This window comes from Malus domestica, chromosome 01 (genome assembly GCF_042453785.1).
Source record: "Malus domestica chromosome 01, GDT2T_hap1".
Classification (NCBI taxonomy): domain Eukaryota; kingdom Viridiplantae; phylum Streptophyta; class Magnoliopsida; order Rosales; family Rosaceae; genus Malus; species Malus domestica.
Genome location: NC_091661.1, coordinates 24,167,455 through 24,194,083, shown reverse-complemented (window position 1 = coordinate 24,194,083; position 26,629 = coordinate 24,167,455). Strand labels below are relative to the sequence as shown.

The 26,629-nt window shown below is 36.4% G+C and overlaps 4 protein-coding genes and 1 non-coding gene across 5 annotated transcripts; 4 read left to right on the top strand and 1 right to left on the bottom strand.

The window, feature by feature from the left end:
- Positions 1 to 4,362: 4,362 nt before the first annotated feature.
- On the top strand, positions 4,363 to 7,122 carry LOC103426384 (glucan endo-1,3-beta-glucosidase-like). Its single transcript, XM_008364479.4, has 2 exons — positions 4,363 to 5,699; positions 6,198 to 7,122. Exons 1-2 carry the CDS (start codon positions 4,680 to 4,682, stop codon positions 6,597 to 6,599), a joined length of 1,422 nt encoding a protein of 473 aa, XP_008362701.1. The 5' UTR covers positions 4,363 to 4,679; the 3' UTR covers positions 6,600 to 7,122.
- Positions 7,123 to 15,622: 8,500 nt separating this feature from the next.
- On the top strand, positions 15,623 to 16,783 carry LOC114824415 (uncharacterized). Its single transcript, XM_029101309.2, has one exon. The coding sequence runs from the start codon at positions 15,858 to 15,860 to the stop codon at positions 16,539 to 16,541; it is 684 nt and encodes a 227-aa protein (XP_028957142.1). The 5' UTR covers positions 15,623 to 15,857; the 3' UTR covers positions 16,542 to 16,783.
- Positions 16,784 to 19,693: 2,910 nt separating this feature from the next.
- TRNAK-CUU (transfer RNA lysine (anticodon CUU)) lies at positions 19,694 to 19,766 on the bottom strand. Its single transcript has one exon. It is a non-coding gene; the product is annotated as a tRNA-Lys (tRNA).
- Positions 19,767 to 19,829: 63 nt separating this feature from the next.
- Positions 19,830 to 23,232, top strand: LOC103417750 (uncharacterized). Its single transcript, XM_029101297.2, has 10 exons — positions 19,830 to 20,057; positions 20,159 to 20,207; positions 20,395 to 20,501; positions 20,674 to 20,719; positions 20,993 to 21,127; positions 21,254 to 21,343; positions 21,450 to 21,578; positions 21,674 to 21,757; positions 21,917 to 21,981; positions 22,648 to 23,232. Exons 1-10 carry the CDS (start codon positions 19,939 to 19,941, stop codon positions 22,832 to 22,834), a joined length of 1,011 nt encoding a protein of 336 aa, XP_028957130.1. The 5' UTR covers positions 19,830 to 19,938; the 3' UTR covers positions 22,835 to 23,232.
- A 1,891-nt stretch (positions 23,233 to 25,123) lies between these two features.
- Positions 25,124 to 26,579, top strand: LOC103417735 (uncharacterized). Its single transcript, XM_008355891.4, has 4 exons — positions 25,124 to 25,281; positions 25,419 to 25,541; positions 25,834 to 25,995; positions 26,077 to 26,579. The coding sequence occupies exons 1-4, from the start codon at positions 25,130 to 25,132 to the stop codon at positions 26,492 to 26,494; spliced, it is 855 nt and encodes a 284-aa protein (XP_008354113.4). The 5' UTR covers positions 25,124 to 25,129; the 3' UTR covers positions 26,495 to 26,579.
- The last annotated feature ends 50 nt before the right edge of the window (positions 26,580 to 26,629 follow it).

Genomic DNA, 26,629 nt, shown 5'->3' with positions numbered 1-26,629 from the left:
CTGAAGTCGTGAACCCTGTTTTTTTGGAGTTTCATTTCGTTTAGGTATAAGAGGATTATATAATCTTATTAGTTTTGCTACGGTTAGATTAATACGATGGCTCATATAAAAGGGGTCCTCACAAGTCCTGCAAAAGAGGAACTTAGATAGCAACTCTGTAAATTTGTGTGCATTATCTTTTTGTCGATGTGATATCAAGTTTTGATACATCGTATCTGGTTTTATTTTTTCGCACTTGTTTGACAATGACTTATCCTTATCTTTACATTAATTACTTAACGTTGAAAGGAATCTATACGAATGAATTGAAATGGATATTACACGCGGATTAATGCTAGGGAGACTAAATTTTGTAAACTAAATGATATGAAAATTGATGATTGAATTATTACTTAATCATTGATAAACGTGCTTATTTACTATTGATGACACCTAATTTGGTTTGCTAATTTAGTCTACAAATTTAGTATCCATAACATTACTCTTACACTCGTATCTGATTTTGTTTTTTCTCACTTGTTTGACAATGACTCGCTGTTATCTTTACATTAATTGCTTAACATTGAAAGAAATCTATATGAATTAATGGAAATGAATATGACACGCATCATTTGTGAAGAGATTCAATGTACAAAGAAATAAGAAAATAGGAAAGAAAAAATTTGACGAAATTTATTATTAGCATAAGATCCGTAAATAAATAAAACATCTCTAGAAAAAAAAAACGCAACTTTCTCCGTGTCACTCATTTTTTTTATATAGAAATGATTTTTAGACATCCTTATTAGCTTCTTACATAATTAACCCTCTTTTTTATTGAATATTTTTCGAATAATGCCACAAGCTTGTCCATGCTCGCTGGTTTTTCCCAAAGAATCCAAACCGAGGACAATGACAGTAACCGTAAAATCTCAATGCTGCGGCAATACATGAGGAAAAAACTCACAAGAGAAGAAGAGTCGAAAGCAAAAGAGAGAGTCGAGAGCAAGTGCTTTTAGAATCTCAAAAAGACTTTCGAATCCCTACGTTTCATGACGCATCTAAGCATCCTGAAACAGATTTTTCAAACCCCAGTGATTTTTTTGATGGTGGTCTAAATAAAACTGCAGGTGAAATGATCTTCACTGCGTTCAAAAGGCTCTCTTTCATTGAGTTTCTGTTTCTTTTATGTGTACACACATGCATATCCAAGGAAAAAAAATGATGCGACTGTGTAGGGTGTAGTAGAGAACAAAGGAATGAAGGAAAGTGAAGAAAACCATCACCTGAAATACATATACAGAAAGGAGGAAAAGCGAATTTGATTATGCTAACAGCAATTGGCTCAAGGTGATACCCATTCTGCTCCGATTATCAATCACTTCATGCTTCTTGGTCCATGGTTTTCCGGACTGATCACAGTAGATCGCATAAGGGGATAATGCGGAGGCTTACCCTGTAGAGCCGACCAGTTAGCATCATGACCCTTTCCTCTATGATCCAGCCGGGAAGTAGCCAGCTGTATTTAGCATTGGTGTGGTCATGGAGGGTCGACGTAAAGGGCTTTGCCCCACGCCTCCTTACCCTCAGAGTCACCTTAGATTCAATAATTTGTGCTGTCGCCAATGACATTGGCGACAAGCAGTTGTTTTCAAATTGATATTCAACTTGAGTTTGAGCAACGTTGTATGCCATTTCTGGCCCGTGACTTCAAGCTTTGTTTTGTTTTTTGTTTTATATTTGTTTTCACTCTTTTTCCTGGGTGAAGACTTGAAGTCCTTAGCAGCCTATGATGATGGTGATATGTACATCTGGTAAATCATCGATTCGATCATTAAAAAATGCATACAAGTCAAATTCTCCAAAGCCCTCATCACATTCCCCTTCACCATGGTCATCAGATGTCTCAAAACCTTGCATCATGTTCTTGATGTAAATAAAAACCTAAAGAAAATATAAATCAATATAGTCTATCTTGTTTGTAAACACATATGAAATGCACTTGTCTTGGGTTCTTTTTATAGATGAAGTGGAAGGATCTTGAACATCGATTTTGAAAATGCAGTGGGCGTAAAACTGTGTGTGCAAAACTATGTGCGCAAAACTGTGTGCGCATTTAAGTGTGATATGCTTTATTTGCCTTTTGTCCTTCAAACCCGTTTAACAATTGTCCATTCTTATCTTTATATTAATTGCTCGATATCAAAAGGAATCTTTACAAATTAACTCAAACATATGTGAGACGTGTTTTGAAATGTGACATTACTATTCATAATTATACATATTATTTTGTTTAATGGCTTCCACATGTGTCTCCTGGCTTTCATTCATCATTCTTCTGCTCGAGCTAGGATGGGAAGGTCGGCGTCATTCTTCATTATATGCGGGCTCTGTTGGGCTTTCACGTGAACTTAAGACCTTGAGTCTAGTTTTTTTCTGACTTGGTTGGCTTACTAGGGAAAAGGAAAAACTAGGTCTGGTCTCTCTCAAACTCACGTATGTGAACTTCAAAGATTGTGAGCTTGGATCTTTGGGCTCTCAAGCATCCCAAAGTCTTTCATAATCTTGACTCCTCGTAGGCTCGATAAATTTTTGTAACCATCCACACCACAATTCACTAGGCAAGCCCCGACGTGTCACTTTAGCTCATTTTAGCGTGCATAGTACGTAGTTAGTGTGATAGAGCTTGTCATGATGAATATGCATGGATTTGTATGGGCTTACCGTGACTTATACAAACGTTTGGTTTATTTATCAGAGTGTGACATGGTTGCGAATATTTTCCTTTCGAGATTCCGCACATTTGCATGCATTTAGGCTTGACTTGGGGCTTGTATCACAATCGGGCCTTGAGATTTAATTGGGTTTGCATATGACATTTTTTTAACCTCAACACATAAGATATTACAAAATTCAAATGTGACTATCAGAAACAAAAAACTACATCTTTAAACGAGACGTTGTGTGAAATATATATCATGGAGCTAGACAAAACAGAAAATACACACAACCAATCAAACCTATATGTGATCCAGCGCCTTCCAGAAAACAAAGAAAACACCAAGCTAGACGTTTTACACTAACAATCTCGTTGTTCCATTTTGAAAAGAGGCAAATGCCTTATCATTCAAGTATATGTACAAGGTATAAACTCCTTTCTGACATAATTTGTGTACATGTAATTTATGTGGTGTCATACATTCCAAATTCACTATAGTCACAATCTAAGTGAAAACAAGTTGAATAGTTTGCATGTCAACCATTTGGCATATTCTTTAAGAAGAATGAACTGGACCAATTAAAATATATGTGCATGCAACTGCTTAAACTTGGTGTTAATCACAGTTTATTTCTTTTTCGACTTAAATTTTCTTGAACATCCTAATTCTTTTCGTTTCAACAAAACTATAATGCTCTTATTTCTCAGAGCTAGCATTGGATTAAAACCAAAAACCATATAAACAACCAGAGTCATCCCAATTCGGGCTAGAAAATTATTAAACCCTCATTAGAAACTTTCTTTCTTGATGCCTTGCAGAAAAATAATAAGAGTAGGTGCTTTGCATTCTTGGGGTGATATGCGTGCCGAATTGTGTGTTCTTGGACATTAATCCTCAGCCTCTTGTTATTTACATAAGTTACAAACCGCCCAAAGACACTCGAACACATCACTTTATTGCCTTCAAGGAAGCAAAAGAAGAAAAGAAAAAAGACAACAAAATCAATGTGCGCAAGGGTAAGGATAGGGAGATTAAAATTTTAAATTAAATTTTGTAAAGTAAATGATAGAAGTTGATAATTAGATTATTACTTAAGTGTTCATTAATATATTTACTTTTTATTGATGACACATCATTTAGTTTGCAAATTTAGTTCAAAAAATTTAGTCTCCTTAGCTTTTAGACAATTATTTTTGTGGACAGCCAATGGAAAACTGACACGGTGGCTACTTCGGGAAAGTTAGGTCAAAAGGTTGAATAATGTTATGAAGATTAAATTTGTAGACTAAATTTGCAAGCTAAATAATTTGTTACTAATAAAAAATGAGCACGTTTATCAATCCTTAATAATAATTCAATCATCAACTTTCATATCATTTAATTTACAAGTTTAGTTCCCTTAACATTACCCCCTAAAAGTTTGGTTCGGTTCACACTTTGGATATTTTGGAACATCGAAATTTGAAGATGCTTTGTTCACTGTGTTTTAAACGTGCGGATCAGAGGATGACAATGAAAGATCAGATGCAAGAGCTGATGGCCCTGGTGAAGTATGACTTATCAATGAACACGTTGAAATATGGATACACACATCATCACACACTTCTGATTAAACTAGTAACGGTGTATTGTTATTTCCATGTGATAACATGACCAAATAGATAATCTATTCGTTTTAAGGTAGTTATTTTAAGGTTTTGATGTGTAATAAAGAGATCAAGTTCAACCTCGTAATTAAGCATACATCAAGAAAATTCAATAGAATTAGCAGTAAATAGCAATTACAAATAAAATTGATATTTGACCAACTACAGGTCACAATCCCAATCGTCCATTATCTTCTTATTGCCTGTATCCTGAGTTTCTTTCCCCTTTCCTCACTATAAATACTTGACCGCCAACTCCCCAATCCCACAAAGGAAAAGGAGAATTTCCACCTCCTCCCAAAACACCACCACAAAAAAGGAAAGAAAAACAACCATGGCTACCACCAAGCTTCTCCTCTCCCTTCTCCTCCTCGTTCAGCTCGCCGCCACTGCCTACTCCATCGGCGTAAACTACGGTACTCTCGCCGACAACCTCCCGCCCCCGGCCCAAGTCGCCAACTTCCTCAAAACACAAACCAACATCGACGCCGTCAAAATCTTCGACGCCAACCCCGACATCATCAAGGCCTTCGCCAACTCCAACATCTCCTTGACTATCACCGTCCCCAACGGCGAGATCCCAAGCCTCACCAAGCTCCGCACTGCTCGCCGTTGGATCATTGATCACGTCAAGCCGTTTTACCCTGCAAGCAAAATCAAGTACATTGGCATGGGAAACGAGGTCCTTCACTGGGGGGACGATGCTCTCAAGTCGAGCCTCGTCCCTGCCATGAAGACTTTGAACAACGCTTTGGTCCTCGAGGGGATTAAAGACGTCAAAGTCTCTACCCCTCACTCGCTCGGAATCATGTTGGCCTCCGAACCCCCCAGCATGGGCAGGTTCAGACCTGAAGTGATTCCAATTCTGACCCAAATGCTCCGGTTCTGTAGCCAAACCAAATCGCCTTTCATGGTCAATCCGTATCCGTACTTCGGGTGGTCACCCGAAAAGGAGAACTACGCTCTTTTCGGACCAAACGAGGGAGTGCACGATAAATTCACCGGCAAGTTTTACACTAACATGTTCGATGGGTTGATGGACGCGGTTTACTCAGCTGCCAAGGCAATCGGGTTCAGTGACGTGAACTTGATTGCGGCCGAGACCGGTTGGCCTTCGGCTTGCGAGTTCCCGGTTTGCTCGGTTCAGAACGCTGTGGATTACAACCGGAACTTGATCAAGCATGTTGAGTCTGGGAAGGGTACGCCATTGATGCCGAACCGTAAGTTCGAGACTTACATCTTTGCTTTGTTCAATGAGAACCAGAAACCCGGTCCCGCCGCAGAGAAGAACTGGGGGCTGTTCAAACCGGACATGACTCCGGTTTACAATGCTGGGGTTATGCGCAATCAACAGGTTGGTAATAATGGTTCTTGATTAATCGTCTTGTGATTTTCCCTTTCACTTTTGTTACTTTATTAAGTAATGTGACATGGAATATTTCTGCACCTCACTAAAAGATGAAAAGTAATACAGTTCACAAAAATAATAATTGCAAATTCATCTAATTTATTGAATTGAATTGCTATGACTAAATAATGTGTAAAGTGAACCGATGATATCAGTTTTTGGTTTTATGAAAATTTGTAATTTAATGAATCAAGATAGGAAACAAATGAAACGTTGTCAACTGAATGGTGAACATAAAATTTTAGTTACTTCATGTTCTTTACTTGGGTACATATTAACGAAATTATTCTTTAACAAATCGACATTCTAACGATTAGAAGTTTGAACTTGAGTATAATAGAACCACATATTTTCTTAATAATGTGGCTTAATTCACGTCTGCATTGACAATATTATTATTACAATAATAATGTCTTATGCATACTAAATTGTTGTATGATTTAGGGTGGTGCAACTCCTGGACCAACAATGAAAATTCCAACACAACCTTCTACACCAGCCGCACCAAAAAGCGGGAAACAGGGAAAGCCTGCCAAACCAGCAAAACCGGCAACACCGGCAGCAGGAGGCAACAACAGCGGCAAGAAGTGGTGCGTGGCAAAACCAGGAGCCACGGACCAAGCATTGCAATCAAACATTGACTACATCTGCGGCACCGGCGTTGACTGCAAGTCCGTTCAGCCAGGCGGCGCTTGCTTCGATAACAACGTTAGGGCCCGTGCGTCTTACCTCATGAATACATACTACCAGGCTAACGGCCTTCATGACTTTAACTGTGATTTCTCTGGGTCCGGACAAATCACCACCACTGACCCAAGCCGCGGCTCTTGTAAATACAACGCTTGAGCGGCTGAGCGGAACGGAAGATATGATTTTTTCCAATTTGGGGCATTGTTTCAATGGCCAAGAAATTGATTAGGAAAATATGTTTGAACAAACAACTTGAAGAAACCCTAAACGAATACCACAAAAGCCATCAACACAAATCTGTTACAAAGATAATAGATGCAACATATTCATATTGTCAACTACAACTGGTCATCGCCGAGGAGCGAGGCCACATAAAGTTATTTTTGGTAGATGAAACTGTTAGAGTATGAGTGTGATTCTCACAGTTTAGTAATAATCATTGTTATTTCAGATTGGTATAAAGAGGTCTTAATGTGTTTATAAGAGTTAATTCGACTTTGGTTTGGATTGGAACTCTATTGTTGGCTTGAGAATAGAACTCATACTTGTACAAGGATTTGGTCTTGTATTCCTTGTAGGATTGTAATAGGGCAATCTATGTTTAGTATAAAAACATAAGCCACTGCTCTCACAAAACATACGCTCAATATTGAACTAAGACCTATTGTTAGTTTGAGTACTTTTGGTTTTGCAAGAGAGGAGAAGGTGCACTGTTTAGAAGTTTGCTTTGGCTTCCACTGTTTTTTACGATCTTACAATACAACCACCACGTTACGGCATTCACCACAACAAGGATCAGACAGAGGATGAGCTGTTCTACCATTATGAGCATAATGAGCTTTTGAAGTCGGTCCAAGAATGGATAAAAGAAACGGCAGAGTCATGCTCAACCGTAGCGGTGCTAGTGGCCACTGTGGACTTTGCGATCGCCTACGCTATCCTACGGGTTAGTTTGTTATTGTGTTTATCGAATTGTGATTTTAATGCTTGTATAAATTTGTGGTTCATGAGTTTAATCTCTTAACTTATAAATTGGATAAGTTTAGTCTTACATGTGGTATCAGAGCCTAAGGTTTTTGCTCTTGAATTCAAATTGACGGTATTAAAATCAAAGCAATAATAGGCGTGATGGTTTAGCCGGAATTGATCTTGGTTTGCAAAGAAATTTCTAGGGTTGCTGTAAGGGCCGAATTATTTAGTCGGTCAATATTGTCTCTTTTAAAAATCTCCGGATTGTACCCATCTTTGGACATTGATCTGGCCACAAAACCACCCGACACATTTATAATGTTTTTGTGAAGATTAATCTTGTATTGCTGATACATGTCCTTGGGATCAAAACGTTGCGGTAGTACATCGTTTGTGCAGCTGTCGAAGTAGCATGTTTCCATGTCCATGGAATCCTCGTTTGCACTTGTGTACCCTTCCCTGCAAAACAAATCATGCTACATGTACCCTTAAAAATCTGCAATGTTGCAGCAAACTAAGTCTTTTATATCAAGTCTGTCTATTTGGTTTTCGAAGAACAACTAATACGACATCATTTGTAGCATATCCTTTAAGTTTAATTTATGCCCGTTGGCTGCTTAAAAGACAAAGAATAGGGTTTTGTCTTTTCAAATTTTTGACCGTTAGCAGTCTGAACAAGGTGAGAACTTGTGATTCTCGATCTGGGTTGGATATTTTCTTCCCACGCCTGCATAATTGAAGATATATGTATCAAATTAATAAGTTATATCTCTATTTAAACATCATAATTTTGATTTTGAATACATTGCTTCCGCTGCAGTTGGTTATGATGTTTGTAGATTGAGATAAATTTTGGTTTATTAATCCTCCTTGTATTATTAGCATAATGAATAAACTTGTATTCTGATATACTAATTGTGTTATTGAACAAAGATCATGTTATCTGCATATTGAGATTATATTATTATTTTGGTTCTTCATGTTGACGTTAACTCGTTTGTCATTCTATTGTTGCAATGGTACGAGGTCCATGGGAATTGGGAATGATGGCAATCCGTATGGATGGGTCTTGAGCATTAATGGATAATTTGTTTCGTTGATTTGGAGCCGAGGAATTGCAATTGGGTTGTCGAATACAAGTCCAATGATGCATTCAGGTAACTCAGTTCACTGTTTCATGCATAATTAATTGTTATCCTATATGCGTGATTATAGTGCGATGAGTTGGAGCATAATGAATTAGGGCTTTTGCTATTCCGAGTATGCTTGTTTATTTTGTGAAGGCACAATTAAACTCGAAATCCCTATAGATGCCAACTTATGATTTATGTGAGATGACTGGAATCATTCTTTCTGCATAAAGATTCATTACACTAATATTTGGTGTACACATTGCTCTTCTATTTTTGAGTTAGAGCCTGTGTAATTAGATTGGGTGGAAAATATTGTTTTGTTGCTATTTTGTAGTCTCAAGCAGATGTAAGATTTCTCATTAACTTGCTTGAAACTTGGAAGCTTGCATCATGATTTTCCATTATGAATTATGATAATAGAATTTGACTTATTGTTGCTACCAAATACCTGTGGCTTTTATGTGGGTTTGATTGGTTTAAATTATTCTAGAAAAGAAAAATTGGATTATACGAGTATCCATAATGACGTTTTTAAATTATGAGTGTAATTCATATCCCAATTTTGGTTAGACTATATATAATAGGTTTTGGGGGTGTTATATATGTGAATGATGTAGTTCGGAATTTTTGGGTTCGTTAATGCCAATATGTGCAATGTATAACCAAAAACATGTGAAGGCTCTTGTGTTAGTACCTGTATGAAATGATATAAATTGTTTAGTGAAACCTTGTTGGCAAGAATGTATTCTGAAACTCATCTCACTTGATATATTGTAAGTGTAAGAGATTTGATATTATGTATTAAATCTATAAGTACACTAAATTTTACTGGATGTTCATCTTGATTATCTTGTTTTAATCAAGATGACTTGTGCCTTTATATCCAGACATTATCAAATTTTAGTTGATCTTGCTTGATGGGTATTGAACTAGTTAGGATCAAATTGAATGCAAGAATATTGTGCTTGCTATTCTGATTTTGATTATTGTTGAAACTGGTGATTTTGGGTTTATGTGAGATAAGTTTTTCCGAATGGATTGTGACTATCTTTTGATACATAGACTGTTTGCATAATGGTTTAGGTGTATTTGACTAAACTGAGATTATGCAATTGGTAAGGAATCGGGAATCAATTGGTTCATATCTCCGGTTTCTTTATTGGATGTGCAGTACATTATGCTTATGCTTAAGTGGGAGAATCATATGTTCGAATGTAAGCATAAGGTTATTTAGGCCGGCCATTATAATTCTTATGGATGCTTGAAAACCAGATTATGGTTTTATTGAAGCAATTGGTAATTATTTATGTTACTTAATTTGTTTAAGTAATGAGAAGTTTAGTGCTATTTGCTGGAACTAAACTTAACTTGATATAGTGGGAGCAAAACAATTTATGTGTTTGTTCTGGTCAAGTAAAATCACATTGTTGTAAATACAAATTGGATGAATGTGATCATGGAATTTGTTTGCATATTGGTTGCGGCAATTGATCACATTGATAAGACATTCAGTGTATTGCAATGACTGTTAGTTAATACAGTTGATATTAACTTATACTTAACTTGTTTGTGTTAAGTATAGCCTAGATAAGTGGGAGCAAATTGGTTTGGTTTTTGCTATATTGGTTCACATAATTACAAAGTGCAAATTAAGTATGTTGTGACTTTTGAGTTAATTCAGCGATGTAACAGAAAAAAAAATTCTTAAATTCAATACTTTAAAATGCATGGGTAAGTTGTATGTGAGGTTAAGCTTTTGTTATCCAAAAGATTTGGTGGCTATATGAGTGGGAGTAGACATCTTGGTTTACTTTTGAGCTTAGATACATTGATATGAACATGAACTGGACATTGTGATTTATAAGTTAAATCTGTATTTTGTGTTGCAGAGGCAATTATAAATTCATTGTTTTGGTTTATGTAAGCTGGTTGTATCTATGTACTAGTGTGTTGATAAATGACTTATGTGATCACCTTTATATTGAATTTGAGATGATTATTTACTGTTGTGAATCATACTCAAGTGGGAGAATGTTAGAGTATGAGTGTGATTCTCACAGTTTAGTAATAATCATTGTTATTTCAGATTGGTATAAAGAGGTCTTAATGTGTTTATAAGAGTTAATTCGACTTTGGTTTGGATTGGAACTCTATTGTTGGCTTGAGAATAGAACTCATACTTGTACAAGGATTTGGTCTTGTATTCCTTGTAGGATTGTAATAGGGCAATCTATGTTTAGTATAAAAACATAAGCCACTGCTCTCACAAAACATACGCTCAATATTGAACTAAGACCTATTGTTAGTTTGAGTACTTTTGGTTTTGCAAGAGAGGAGAAGGTGCACTGTTTAGAAGTTTGCTTTGGCTTCCACTGTTTTTTACGATCTTACAATACAACCACCACATTACGGCATTCACCACAACAAGGATCAGACAGAGGATGAGCTGTTCTACCATCATGAGCATAATGAGCTTTTGAAGTCGGTCCAAGAATGGATAAAAGAAACGGCAGAGTCATGCTCAACCGTAGCGGTGCTAGTGGCCACTGTGGACTTTGCGATCGCCTACGCTATCCTACGGGTTAGTTTGTTATTGTGTTTATCGAATTGTGATTTTAATGCTTGTATAAATTTGTGGTTCATGAGCTTAATCTCTTAACTTATAAATTGGATAAGTTTAGTCTTACAGAAACTACATACATTATCTAGCCATTACTAAAGCACGACCAACCCTACACCGAGAAGGGATCACCAAATAGCTCATCTCCCTCTTTCCATACTTTATATTAGAAAACAATGAACATAAAGCAATCAAGGGTTACTTCTTACAAATCTGCCTAAAACCTTAACAACTTCAAACTCAAGTAAAAGCAACAAAACGCATTTTGGGCTGTGCCAAATCCAGTCCTCAAATCGTATTCTTAAGAATAGGGCGGGCTGTTGCTGCCAGGCCTAGACTATTGCTACTAGATTTATCTTTAGGCTGTGACAACATTTAGACCAAAAGCAACAAAAAGAAAATATAATATCAGTTATTTTGCGAATGATATGAAGTAGGGTTTCGGGAAGAGAGTTTAAGTTTGAATTATCATGCAGAAAATGATAGTTAATATGAGTAAAGATAACATACAGCTTACAAACCTAAGACCGTCTTCAATGGTGGGCTAAAACCTAAAATTTCCCTTCCCCCCTAAATTCACTCCAACCCATGACCTAAAATTAACCTAAAACCCAAATGGATGGCAAATACCGGCCCAATTTTAGGCCATAAAGCAAAATGGGCCCCACCAACTGAGACTAAAACTGGGGATGTGAAGCCCACTGCCCACTCCCTACTCGCTAGGCTTTCTCAGAATTTTGTAACAACCCATGTGGGGCTGTTCCCCCACTGTTAGACCATCAAGTAGCCGTTGGGCTACTTTTCTTCATCCAACGGTACCATTTAAATGGGCCGTTGGTTAATCCAACGGTCTAGGTTCAAATTAAATTTTTTTATATTTTATATTTATATATTTATTGAATCCAATGACTTAGATCAAATATAATCAAATCTAACGGTAAAAAAAATCTAAGTTTATGTGGTTTATTAAATGTCGTTTGTATTAAGTTTATGTGGTTTATTATGATTTTTCAAAATTTATCAAAATTTAAATATTTTTAGGTTAAAATGTTCATATAATTAATTTAGGATAGTCTACATATTTTTTTTTAAAGTTAATTTTTAAAAAAAAAATTGCCTTAATTCATTCTTTGATAATATCGGGCTAAAATTTTAGGCTAGAATGTTGGAGCAGAAAAACTATTTCTGGGCTAAAACCTAAATTTTCTGGGCTAAATATTTTTAGGTTTTAGGTCACTATTGGAGATGGTCTAAGGCCCCCTGATAACGACATCCAACCTGAAGACTATATTTTTGTCTTTGTATGGTGTGTTTATATGAATCATACAAATTCACTAATTACCTTTAACTGAATTATTGCTTTCAAATTTCTTCTCCATGTTGCCGACGTCGAAAGACTGACATCGAAGGATGGAAATCTAACCTAACATAAAGTCAGATAAAAAGTTGCACACATGAATTTTCAGGCTACATCGGTGCTATATAATGAACAGTTTATATGTAAGTGGCCAGTTGTTTTCTGGATTGATTGTTACTATTATTGGTTGGTTTCTTGTCTTTTAAGCAAGTGTAGACATAAAATGCTTCTTTGGTAAGTCTCAATTAATCTGAGATGACTTTGTTACGATTGTTAACTGCATGCCTCTCATCATTTCTCTTCCACAGGATATATGCTCATAGCTGGTATAGTACTCTTGCAATTGATTTACCAAATAAAATAAAACTATGAGGACCTCCAGTACACAATCTTATGGTATCACATGTTATGCTTCATGTTTTCTGTATTTGTATTGTTTCTTCTTTTTTTTTTCTTTTTTTTTCCTTGTCTTTTAACATGTAATATTTCTTCACATACATTAATTTGGAAAAAGAGAATATAAATACAGCATAATTCGAATCAGTACAGATATGCATCATGCAAAATAATTTCATCACAAGTATTTATGTGCACGCAACGTAAATTTGGATGTACTATTCCTATTTTGTTATATTCCTTATACATTTTTATCCAGTTATAGTACGTAATCTTCCTTATATTTCATTCCGAGAGAGAACAAGAATTTGAGTTTTTATATCGTTGTGAGTAGGGGTGGTTTTCGATGTATCGGATCGGAAACAAGTATTCCAATGCCAATCCAAAAAACTTTCGGAATCAAGTATTAGTTCCAATTTCAAAATTTTGGAATATCGGAATTTATTAGAAATTTCGAATCGGCTTTATCACTGAATTTTAGGAACATAATTCGGATCTCTCACATTTTGTAACACTTTGAAAATTTTCATATGTTTATGCATCTATCAACCATTCAATATTTTTTTATGTGTTTTTCGATATTTGTAGGCTGTTATGTGGGTGTATGACATAATTATATTAGGCAAAATAAAATAATATGTTTAATTATATTCTTCATTTTATGTATATTAATACAATTAAATATATAAAATACGCAATAAAGTATAACTAAATATACAATAAACATGATATGACAATAAAGCATACTTCGGATAGGATAAGTACATTCCAATTGTCATTTAATTCTTTGAAAATTTCCTGAATAGGAAATGTTCGGGCTCGAAACAGAAATTTTCGGTTAGGATTAGAATTTCAAATCCAGCTTCCACCTTTAGATGTGAGAATAGGTGCTCTATCATTGAAATTGTAGTAATAGAGTGATACTTAATGTGAGTCGCATATATACTTTGTATACATGAATCGAAGAATCAACTTTAACCCATAAAATCTCAATATATTCACTCGTAAAAAAAAACCGGGAGTGAAAATCATTACCTCAACGTTCATTCTTATACGCTCTTTATCTTTTTATCTTTTTCTTTGTTTAAAAAGTTGATGCACCATTGACAGATAGACTCCCATTTAACTTTTGATTTTTTTTTTGTTTGTAAATGTTTATACACGTGTTGTACTCTTTGTAGTGCTTCAAATGACAAACCCTTAAAAAAAAATTTGCTAGGCCCCCTTACTGCCTGTTGGAATATCTTGCAAGAGTTGTTGCCTTTAGTTGGTTGGTACTCTCAGAACCTCTAGCATATCTTTCCCATGAATTGATTGAAGGCAACGGTGACTTTGGTGGCTAGGAAACCACTTTAATTTAATCGGAAGACTTTTGGGTTGTAATCAGATGAGTCACATGAGGCAACCATACCTTATCTCTCTGCTACTTAAGGTTAGTATTCTCCATTGAGTATGAATCTTTCCTCTCATGCTTACAGAAGTTTTAAGATTGTCGTATTGTGAACTAATTTGTATAGAAATTATCTGTGCAAGACAAGCGTTCTTTGTTTTGTTAAAGAACTAATTTTATATCAATAACACTATGATACATTCTTTATTGATGCCTTATTGGCACAATATTAATAGTTTGTTCTTTAATTAAAAAATGGACATCCTAATAAAAAAAAAAACTGTTAATTTATGTATGTGAATCTCATATGCATTAGCAGGAAATTAGGGATTGATGATACATGAATTTGAGCAAATGGGTGCAATTATGATTGGAGGGGGTCTCAAAAACGTGGTCCTACTCTCACTTAGCTCATATGTGAAACATAGAGAGGTTAATCATCATTTACAAACCCAAAATCTTCTATTTAGTTGCAGATGTCATGATTCTGAATTCTGGTAAAAGGAGACAAAGATTAGCTGCCTTTTGGTTCAGAGAGAGTCAACTGAATCTAAGTAGATCAGTTTGGTATCTTACCAAAGCCCATGCCATCTACTTTGGTGAGCCAATTCCTATCTAATTCAAGGACCAACCTGACCAATTTCAACTCTGCATGAACATAACAGTGTAAAGAATGTGCACATAAATTATACATCTTACGTTTAGAGAAAGCATGTACAATAAAAAGCATGTACAATGTCTTATGGCATCATCAAACATATATAGAAAGCAAGGGATAAGCTTTTTTTCGGAGAAGTTGTGCTGTATCATCAGTTTTAAATACATGTATCTTCATTTCTCTTATCGCGTACATGATTAGAGAAAAATGTAAAGTAAGCTTAACCACCATATGACAAATTTTTATAATTTAGTAATGAGAAAAGAAGACAAAGTTGTATACAACCGAGTGATATAACATATTTACTTTGAATAATGATTATTCCGTATCACCCAAGAACCTCTCCCCTAGAAGGGGTCTCCATGTAAAAAATCAAAGACACAAATAGGACAAAAAAATGAAGTTTAAGTAATGAGAGAAATAGACACATAGTTGTATACAACTAGTGATAAACAAATTTTGATTATCTTGTGTCACCTAGGAACCTTGTCTAATAGAAGAGAGATTCTCTCGTGTCACATACTCACTATGAGGAACAATACATTTTTTGAACACGTGACAAACATGTATTTAATAATTATTTCGTTAAAAGTAAAACTTAGTTGCCTGAGAAAATCTTAGTGTCAGTGTAAAGGATCATAGATACATATAGGAGAAAAGATGAAGTGGCAACATCATCACCCATTTCATTATTCTTTCCATTGATTGAAATAAAATAAACAAATAACATTTATGTATAATATTGGATTAGCAGAACTAAAAAGAAACACAAAAAACTCCAATACAATATACCATCAAAACTCTGGATTGGTTTAATTATCATACACTAACAAAAACCCACCAAGCATCAACCACCAAAGACCCAAAATATTCCTCCTCTACAAACAAACCATGGGAGAGAAAGAGAAGAAGATCAGTAACAACAAGAAGAACAAGAAGCAAAAACACCAACACCCAAATGACCAAACCACAAAAACAGCCTCAGATTTCTCATTCAAGCCAAGCTCTGATGTCAAGGGCCTACGGTTTGGAGGCCAGTTCGTCGTCAAATCCTTCACAATCCGGCGAGCAAGGCCACTGGAGCTTTTCCAACTCCTTTCTTTCCCACCCAGCAAACCCAGCAACAATAAGCTTCCGTTTCCTTCCACCACAGCTTTTCTCCCCACAAACTTCACAATCTTAGCGCACCACGCCTGGCACACCCTCACATTAGGCCTCGGCACCAAGACGTCCAAGGTGGTTCTCTTCGTTTTCGAAACAGAGGGCATGAAGGCCGCCGTGGACCGCCTTTGGCCGCCGGAAATCCCACTTGGGGAAGTGAACAAGCGGCTCATCAGAGGGCTGAGTGGCTGTGAGATGGCTCGATTTAAATTTAGAAAAGGGTGCATTACTTTTTATGTGTATGCAGTTAGGCAAGTTGGAAACTTGGGTTTCTCAAGTGCTGATGATCTCAGAACAATTTTGCAGTCTGTGGTGGCGCTTCAAGATTTCTTGGATCACACTGCTATGCTTGCCATGCCTAACCAGAGATCCATTAGCTATGCAAATGCTCATCCTGTGGCCATGGCTCACTAGGAAATATTTCATATTTTTAACTTTTTTTTCCACGAACATTATTATCTTCTACTAGGGGTTTAATTTGCTTAATTGGGTTGTTGACCTTTTTTTTTTTGGGTTTTGTTATTATGATGGGGAAAATTGGTTTACTTGTGGAAGATATTAATTTGTTTTTGTTTAATTTTTTTGGAAGCAAATTGTGTATTTTAGTATGAATAATTTGGAATTCTGTTATATACAGTGAATTGAGCTTCCCTATATGTTCATATATGTGTTCACTGTATATGGCACGTGCTGCTGAAGAATTCTGAATTCAGCAGAGGTAAGTGACAGATTTTGCAACAGTTTTTCATTGATATTAAAAAATTTAAAATTCAAGTGGGTTCATGAGTTCCATCTTTGTAGTTAGTCCTAGTATTTCATAATTTAGCTCCAATTACATGAGAAAAAGCTGAAAAACTCTCATGCAACGCATTTGATATCCTTTCGTCTCTTATCACGTGGTGTGAGAATGTAACAAGAGATTCAGTGAGGGTACGAAACCTGTTGCAGGTAAGTTTTACTCAAATTATGGGAGGATTAGTTGAAGAGTTTGCACAATCATGAGTACCCTAGTTATATAAATATGGCTGATTCTGAATCCTGACACAGCTATTTAGTAAATTGTTCCCAGATTTTAATCCCCGTGAACTAAACATCGAAGCTACAAAGCCACACATCCTGCCCATTGGTCTAGAACAAAAATTATGTTTTTATATTATTATTTACTGCTAAAATTTCTTGAGAGGTTATACTTAAACGGTTCCTTTAAATAAATAAAAACCAATAATTTAGTAATTAATAAGTTCCATGACATGGTGCATGAATGATAATTGATGTGAATGTGATGAGTGATGAGGATGGTTAGTAAAAGGTCTGTTTGGCATGATTGAAAAAACAATTAAAATGGGGTAGGGTTTGAAGGGTTGGAGGGCCAACTTATCACCTCTCGCTTCTTTTTTAGCCTAAAATCAATCAATTTCTATTCTTGTGGCTTTAATCATGACCAGTCCTTGGGAGAGGGTCCATTTTCTCAACTACCTTTATTTTCGAAGGAATCATGGCCATCTATGTCCCCTCCATTGTTGCCAACTTGACTGCACTGAGCTGCTTTATGTATACGACTGCATGTACATTGTACATATATGCGTGGGGTAATAAGTATGCTACACCACCTTTGTGTTGGACTCATATATAATTAGGGCATAAGATATCATATGGTGTCACATGCAATATACTTCTTTATCCACAGAAAAATTTACATTCTTAGAGACTTGTTGCTTAGTTAAGAACGTAAACATATTTTGCAAACAAAAAAATAGCTTATCTATATTGTTGATGCCATTGGGACGACATTGTAAGTCAGTCATGCATGGTCATGCATTTTAACTTTCTTAACTTAAAACACTGTCATAATGATATCTCTGTTGCATGAGCGTCGATGTCATTTCTTCAATTCCACACTCCCATATGGCTTATTTATAATAATAATAATAATAATAATAATAATTAAATAAACAATATTATAAAAGTTTGGTAAAATTATTGCCGGTCCTTTGTTTGTTGTGGTTTTAACATCTAAACTTGACAAGCGTGTGGGGTTTTCATACTGGTAGACCTAAATTAGCCTGAATTGTTTTGTGTCATGTACAAGTTACAACAGATAACCTATGATGAAAACCAGAAGAAGTGGTAATTACCTGTTTGTTTTCTGTCATGTAGAAACATAGAAATGTGAAGAAAACCAGAAGAAATGGTAATTAGTTACCTGTTTGTGTGCTAATTTTTATTGGAACATTAGAGCAAGTCCACCCATTTTAGGGGCAAGGACAAGAGTAAGGGCAAGGCAGTGAATTGCCCTTACTATTCACTCTAAATAGTAATTGACTTTATGTGTAAGTCCATCCATTTGGAAAGAGAAAGGAAAAGGCCAATGACGATTTTTATTTACACACATATATATATATATATTATATTTTTAATGTTTTCTTGGTCTTATCTTCCACGTGTCATTATCGCCTTAGATTTTTTATGAGATTTTCAACAATTCTCATCGTGCCACATGTATTGAACTTCGTAAGTTTGTTAGTATGTTGAATTTTGTAAGATTGTTGAAAATTAAATATTGAGTTGTGTTGTGGTGTGAGTCTATAGGAAATAAGGAAGATAGCTAGGTATTTATAGGGTATTTATATTTTATTGTTTTTAGATTTTTTTACCATTGAATTAATCATGGCCGTTAATTTTCAAAATTATTGCAGTTGGATGCCCTAGATTTTTCCACGTGGCAGCTATAGAAGAAAAAGTTGCAATTTTTTTTACCATTGGAACTAACCATTGAGAATCCAACAAATGGCCTAGGAAAAACGATCTGTTTGGCTTAGTGGTGCGCAGCGCGGGGGCACGCCTTTGCTGCGTGATGTCATCATCGACATCAACCACTGGCAACGAGCTCAAGGCCCGGCAATTCTTGCCTGGGCAGTCTAATCCGGCAATTCTTGCCTGGGCAGTCCGACGGGCTATTGCCATCAAACCAATTGCCTCCTTCATTTTGGAGTGGTGGACCTCATTTTGTTGGGTTAGTCCGCAAGCTTCTAAAAGTCAACAAAGCACTCAAACCAGCTTATATATAAAATGACCAAAGCAAGTCCTTGATTAGTTTGTAAAGATAGTTCACAGCCATCTAAAAGTCATGACAACTCAGGAATCAGTTAAAGAACAAAAGCAATGAGTAGGTTACAGTAAAAATGCAACATTTAGACTATCTAAAGGTAAAATATATGTGAGTTGACGACCTAGACCTTATACCGTCACAAAATCACATGAAGTTAAAAAGTATTTGGAAGAAAAAAATAAAAAGTATTTGGAAGAAAAAATAAAAAGTATTTGGAAGAAAAAAATAAAAAGTATTTGGAAGAAAAAATAAAAAGTATTTGGAAGAGCATACGCGAGTTAGATCATTTCTAGCATGATGGCCGGAAAAAAGAGAAGATAGGTGATGTTGTCGAACATGATTGGACAAAAATGTATGTGTAATTTTAGATTAAGCAAATAAATACTATCTGTTGATACGATGATCAAATGGAATTTAATAAGAAATTCAATAAAAACGAAACATAAAAAAAATAGAACGCCCACCGTGGGGCTCGAACCCACGACCACAAGGTTAAGAGCCTTGCGCTCTACCAACTGAGCTAGACGGGCTTGTTGAACTTGATTCCCTGTACACATATATGAAGGTCCAAGTTTCATTCGTCAAACCACAAATTGGCCGAGAGTCTGCAGGTGCAGGACTTCGTTTTTAACTCGGTAGGAAAGGAGCAGTGCAGCCACCGTCTCCACCTTTGGACCTGCAAAAATCAAACCAACAACAACAATGGAGTTTGTAATTGTATGGACAATGGTGGAGCTCCTGCTCGCCCTCATTCTCGTCGTCGCCACAGGTTTAGCTTCTGCCGTCTTTTTCGAAGCTTATCGCAGAAAAAACAACAACGCGTACGTTCTTCTATCAACTCTTCAATTCTCTCCCTCTTTAATCCCTGGAAAAGATTAGTTCTTTGACTTAAATTTGATGTATTTAATTTATAATTTGTTAGGCATGTTGGAGCTCCCGCGATCTTCGAGGACCCCAATTCATTGAAACAGGTACAGTAATCCAATTGGTTCATGGTTCAAAGTTCATTCTTGTCGCTTGAATTAGGGTTAGATGTTGATGCAAAATTTTGGGATTAGGGTTTTGCTCCCAAGGGTTATGCAAGTCAACCCTTTTCGATTTCAATTGTAAAATGGTCGTTTGATGTGTTACTGAATCTTCTGGGGGCGTTTGTGTCAGGTTCCCTGCCCTTCTATTTTTGATACAGCAGAGAAGTATTTATCTTTGATTATCCCTGCATTCAATGAGGAGCTTAGGCTTCCCGGAGCACTTGATGAAACCATGAAGTAAGTTGAAGCTTAGCTAATTGCATCTCACTTCCCCTGCAAAATGTATTATTGATTCGGTTTTTTCCTTGCTTCCTTGATCTGTGCCGTTCTAATTTGGTGATCATTGTTGATGGGTTGATGATAAATCAATCGTATTATATCGTAATGATATCTAAATATTACTTTGTAGTTATCTTCAACAGCGTGCGGTGAAGGATAAGTCTTTTACTTATGAGGTACTCTCTTGGTTCTCTCATTAGCTAGATCAACTGAATTCGTTTTTGACATCTTTTTGTCTAGCACTCTAGCTGATAGCGTAATGATAAGATGCACTTCGATAATTTTGCCCCCTGCAAGTACCTAGATATCCAAACCTTCTCTGCGAACTACTGTTAACTAAAAGCTTAGGTATTAGTAGTTACTGATTAGTAAACACTTAACTAAACAGTTATGTGCCTGGTTCTTTGTTCATGGCCTTTGCTTTACTTAACAAATGTTCTTCTGGACAGGTGGTGATTGTTGATGATGGAAGTGTTGATGGGACAAAAAGAGTAGCATTTGAATTTATAAAGAAATATACCGTGGACACTATGAGGATTATTCTTCTTGGTAGGAATCATGGAAAGGGTGAAGCTATCAGAAAAGTGAGTGTAATCTGAATCAGTCTCTTGTAACCATATCTGATGTTATTAAATGGCCCAAATTTTTTCCCTTGCGCGTGACGATAATTGATTGAAGCTTTTTACGTATGTGAAAGCATTGTAAAACAGGGAATGCTACATTCACGTGGTGAGCTACTTCTAATGCTGGATGCTGATGGAGCAACCAAGGTTAATGATGTAGAAAAACTTGAAAAACAGGTTTGTACTGAAGCATCCTAGATATCTTTTTTCCATCCGACATTTGCTTCCAGTTGTTAAAATTCTAACAAAGCTTCTACATACTACGTTATGTTTTTCATTCCAGATCCATGAAGTTGCCAAACAGGATAAGTTTAGGGACTCATCTGCGGGTAATTCAAGTTTTAGAATATCTGATATCCCCATTGCTGCATTTGGTTCTCGTGCTCATCTTGAGGGGAAAGCCCTGGCTACAGTTGAGTTTTGCTTATCCTGCTTGCAGCAATATTTAATTTTAATTCTTCTTATGCTTAAAATATTTTAACTGAGCCAGTTAACTTAATGTTTCAGAGGAAGTGGTATCGCAATTTTTTGATGAAAGGTTTTCATCTTGTGGTTCTTTTGGCTGCTGGTCCTGGAATTCGGGATACACAGGTCTGACTTTTTCCTCTGTTTTACATATATGTTTCTGTTTTCTTGTTTTATTTCTTCTAGTTTGAGCTGGTTACTAGGTTTTGCCTTTTGTCATAGATAGCCTACTAGTTTTTAACTAAGGCACTGCCATTCTGACATGGTATTCTTCGTGCATGACAGTGTGGGTTTAAGATGTTCACTAGGGCTGCTGCAAGGAAGATTTTCACTAACATCCGTTTGAACAGGTAAGTCCACATTGGATTGTATATATGGCATTTTGTTTGAACAGTTAACTGCACTTCAGATGGAAATTTGAAATAGTTTATGCTCACTTCTGTTGCTTCCCAATTAACATAAACATTATTTTGCTGCTCCAAGTTATGATTCATTGAGTGCCTTGTAGCTTATGCTGTTTAGAGGTTTGGAAGTTGAAGGCTGTGAGTAGACATATTTTCGGAACTTTAAGATTTCCAGGTGGCCATTCGATAGAGTTTCTCCATCTTTTAGAAAGGAAAACTAGAGTTTAGAAGATAGTGAAGTATTCGGTATGAGAATAATAAATGCATTCATAGGGTAGCAGACATACGATTTATTGTATCTAAGGAGGTTTGGAGCTTTTACGTGCTGGTATGGCCTGGTTAGGTTCGTTTAATTTTGGCCTATTGTGAGTGAATGAATGGTGAATACCTTCTAGAGGATTTGGTAACATGTCGTAGGAATTGTATGCAGAATTTGCGCCATGTGGATTTTGTAATGGTGGGCGATCATGAAACCTGATAGGTGCATCAGTTCGATATTTTGATATGTTCTATGTTGGCAAAGCGACTTGTAGGATGACTATGATATTCTGATTTTCTGTGTTTATATGATATTGGAGATTCTCTTACTGATTGGTTGTGGATTTTCTGCAGGTGGTGCTTTGACGTTGAGGTGGTTTACCTGTGCAAATGGTTCAAAATTCCAATGCTTGAGATATCTGTAAACTGGTCTGAAATTCCTGGATCGAAGGTGAACCTGTTGAGCATTCCAAATATGCTATGGGAGCTTGTTCTCATGTCTGTTGGATATAGAACCGGCATGTGGAAAATTCGCAGCTGATTATACACGACTTATGCTTATCAAAAGCCAGCGGAAAGCAAATACTCCTTATTAGACTACTACAAGGCCGGTGCTTCTTTTTCCTTCCAAAGCCTTTGCAGAGAGCAAATATAGAGGGTTTTTATTTCAAAGCCTGTTTAGGCAAAGCCGTGATCTAACAACGGGATTTTAGCATGAACAATCATTTGCGGCGCTACTCTGTAGTTTCGTCTAATCATACATTTTACAGGTTCGACATCAGAATAGCGTCCCTTTCTTAATCAGCCCTTGAAAGTTATAAACTTGTACGTTTAAGAACGATTGGATTACATGTTAACAGTATATTACTTTTACGACGATGAATCGTCATGACTGCAAAACTTTCTGAAACAGAATCTGGCTTAGCCGTTTCGGTTTTATTGCACTCTTTCAGTGGCTTGAATAGTCACAATTTACAAGCTATCGCTTTTGAAAAGTTGTGATTTTCTGGTAAGGAGGAATGCCTTCGTAAAATGCAAAGAGCCCAAATATTGTTCGAAAAGGAATGCAATTTAGCTACGATACAAGTAGCCTGGCATGTGGCTAGAGTTGGGCGATTAATACACTAAAATTTGTGTAGAGGCATTTCATGTCCCTGTACTGCGAGGACAAAATTCAACAAGAACATCAAACTGAAATGCCATTGCTTTGTTCTTTAATTTTTTCAATATTTTTTATTGACAAATTATTGGTTATTTCGAGTTTGTGAGACCTCCCCTAAGAGACAAAAAATAAAAACACATTGGAGCTGCTGGAACAGCCGTCGGACGTCAAGGTGAATGAATGTTTGATGAGAAACCTAGATGTCAAGAACCAAAGTACCGCCGCAGCTGCCGCCTGAGATGGCTGAATATAGTTATCAAAACCAATTGCCACCACCGCCGGCCTTGCCAACTTATGGGATGGATTATGGTGATCATGGAGTAGTTGGAGCTAGTAAATCGTATTCCAAGTCCCTTTAGAAATTGGTCCGGATCGTTGGATGAGATATTCATCCAGCATCGGTGATCGACTGGTCATCACACTTAATTAACATGTTCAATAGCTAATAGATAATTAAGATTTGCATGTAATAAACAGTTTTATAGTGTTACTTCTTGTGTTGGTGTGTCCAATTAACGTGTTGGACTGAGATTTGATTGGGCGTTCACTCGGTTGGTCGGATGAAGATGGGAGCTCTTCTGTTGGGGTGAGAAGAGTAAACCATTACTATTTAATTTTAATTTTTTTTTTATTTTTGGTGCGAAGAGATTGCAGAGGGTTCTTGAGACAAAAGTTGTTTTTATTTTTATTTTTTGTTAAATAATGGAATTTGTTAGATTAGTCACTGACGGGGTTTGAACTCATACCTTTATGCAAGAGCTCAACATATTTTCACCATTGTGGTAAAGGATCACTTGCTCTTGAGACAAAAGTTGAGTGTGACTAGAAGGATTACGCGCACAGGAGCAAACGTTTACAATCAGAAGGATTAGTCTCTGTTGTTTTACCTACTACCTTCGACCAGGTCCAAAACCAGAGGCCAAAAACAAAATAATAGTTTTGGCGTCAAAACTATTTATTATGGGGATAATACTTTCCATCACTTGAGATGAGTTCATTCTCTCACTTGCAAATAACATTTTTCATTGTATAAATTTTATAAACGGAATTGTTCAATTTCCTAACCTTTATTTGGAGATTATTCCTACAAAAACTCGTTCGAATCCAAAATAGTTTAGTTATCCAAATGTATCAAATGAATCAATGGTATAGGTACCAAGTAACTATTAACAATGAGCCATTTCGATTTATTTAATATATTTGGATGACTAAACGATCTTAGATTCGAGTAATTTTTTGCAAGGACCATCTTTACATGAAAATTTAGAAGTTGAGGATGATTCTAATTATGAAAATTCTATAGTGAAATATGTTATTAGAAAGTGAAAGAATGAACTCATACCCTAAAGAGGAATGCAAGTATTATCCTATTTATAGGAGTTGGCCTACATTTTGGTCAAATATTGCATGAAGTCGACCTAAACAAGTTTCTAATGCACTCCTCACCAACGAAATTGAGAGTTCAAAACATGTTTTATATTGGTCTTAAAAGCATTCTTAATTAATTAAATTATTCTAATTCTTCTCATTACATATGCAGAAAACAACTTTCAGAGAGCAGTTAGGGTTTGTTGTGGTAAATGGAGTAGTTGCAGTTCTTACGTAGGTGCACATAATGCTCAGAATCCAATCCATATAAACAAACACTGCATCACCTAAGAAACATTCCAATGCATGCACGTCGATGGTTCCGACTTCCAGACACGAAAAATAGAAAACATGAGCAGTCCCTTGTTCTATGAACTGAAGAAACAAGCATCTTCCTTCTTGAAAGAGAAGATGAAAACCGCTCGTTTGGCGCTGACTGATGCAACGCCTGCAGAACTGTAAGTTCGTGTTTCATGTAATCATGTTTACTTAATGCTTAATTAGATTTTCATTTCATGGATTTAATTATTCATAATCTTCGTTATGGGACTGTAATTTTAATGAGAGTTGGCGTTCTTGTGGGTGGAGTTTATAGAATGACAGAAGAAGCCACAAATGAAAATCCATGGCCACCAGACACTCGTAGCATTGGAGTAATATCAAGGGCTGCCTTTGAAGTTGATGATTACTGCAGGATTGTGGACATTCTACGTAAGAGGTTTGTCAAAATTTCGAAGAGTGGGACTAATTGTCCAACGCCGAAATTGTTCTAAATTTAACCACCTACTAGCTCAACATGTGTGAGGTTTTAACCTAAAAGATCTCGGTGTATTTAGAAATAGAACAATTTATTATATATTGTAATTGTTTTGACAATTTTACTGACGGGGGATTTTCAACATGGTTAATTAGTTTTTTTCGTTTTTGATATGAAAGGAGGAATCGAACTCGAGTGCAAGGTTTAAATTAAGCTAACAAGTTCCTTCCCTTCTTTTGTTACCAAACTTCAGGCTGTTGAACTTCAATAGAAAGAATTGGCGAGGTTCTTACAAGGCTCTAATTTTATTGGAACACCTTTTATGCCATGGACCATTGAGAATTGCTGGAGAGTTTGAGGACGACAAAGATCTGATCAAGGAGATGGAAAGGTTTCAATATATTGATGAGAAAGGGTAAGTAGCATGTTTACTGCCTTAATCCTTCGTTATTAGCCGCATTCATCGTAATTGAGTTCGTGCTTCGGTTGCATGCAGGTTTAACTGGGGGTTGAGCCTCAGGAAGTTATCGAAGAGAGTACTAAAACTTGTCGAAGATGAGGTGTTTTTCAGGGAAGAGAGGGCCAGAGCTCGGAATCTAACGCGTGGAATCGAAGGGTTCGGGAGCCTAAGCCTGCAGCGTTCTTCTTTCATAGATTCAAGCTTGAAGGGCTCGTCTCTTAAAACATATGAGAGAAGTAATTCTCACTACAACGATCATCAAAGTCGCGAAAGCCAAGTCTTTGGCTCGAACAAGAAGTTTGTAATGAAAGAAGAGATGGAGAAACCGCAGCAGAACGATGATCACGACAACATCTCAGAACCTGAAGTGAATCTTGACGTAGGGGATCACCCATTTTGCCAGGATGAGCATCAGACGGCAGAGTCCCTTCTTTCTACTGTAAATGAATCTTGAAATCCCGGGTGCTGTGTATAAGATAACTTAGTTGTAAAGTTTTGATACACAGTTTGAATATACATACATGTTCAGCGACTGTTAATCCGGCCAAAAACCTAGTGATATCATCGGAAACACGATACTTTGAACAGA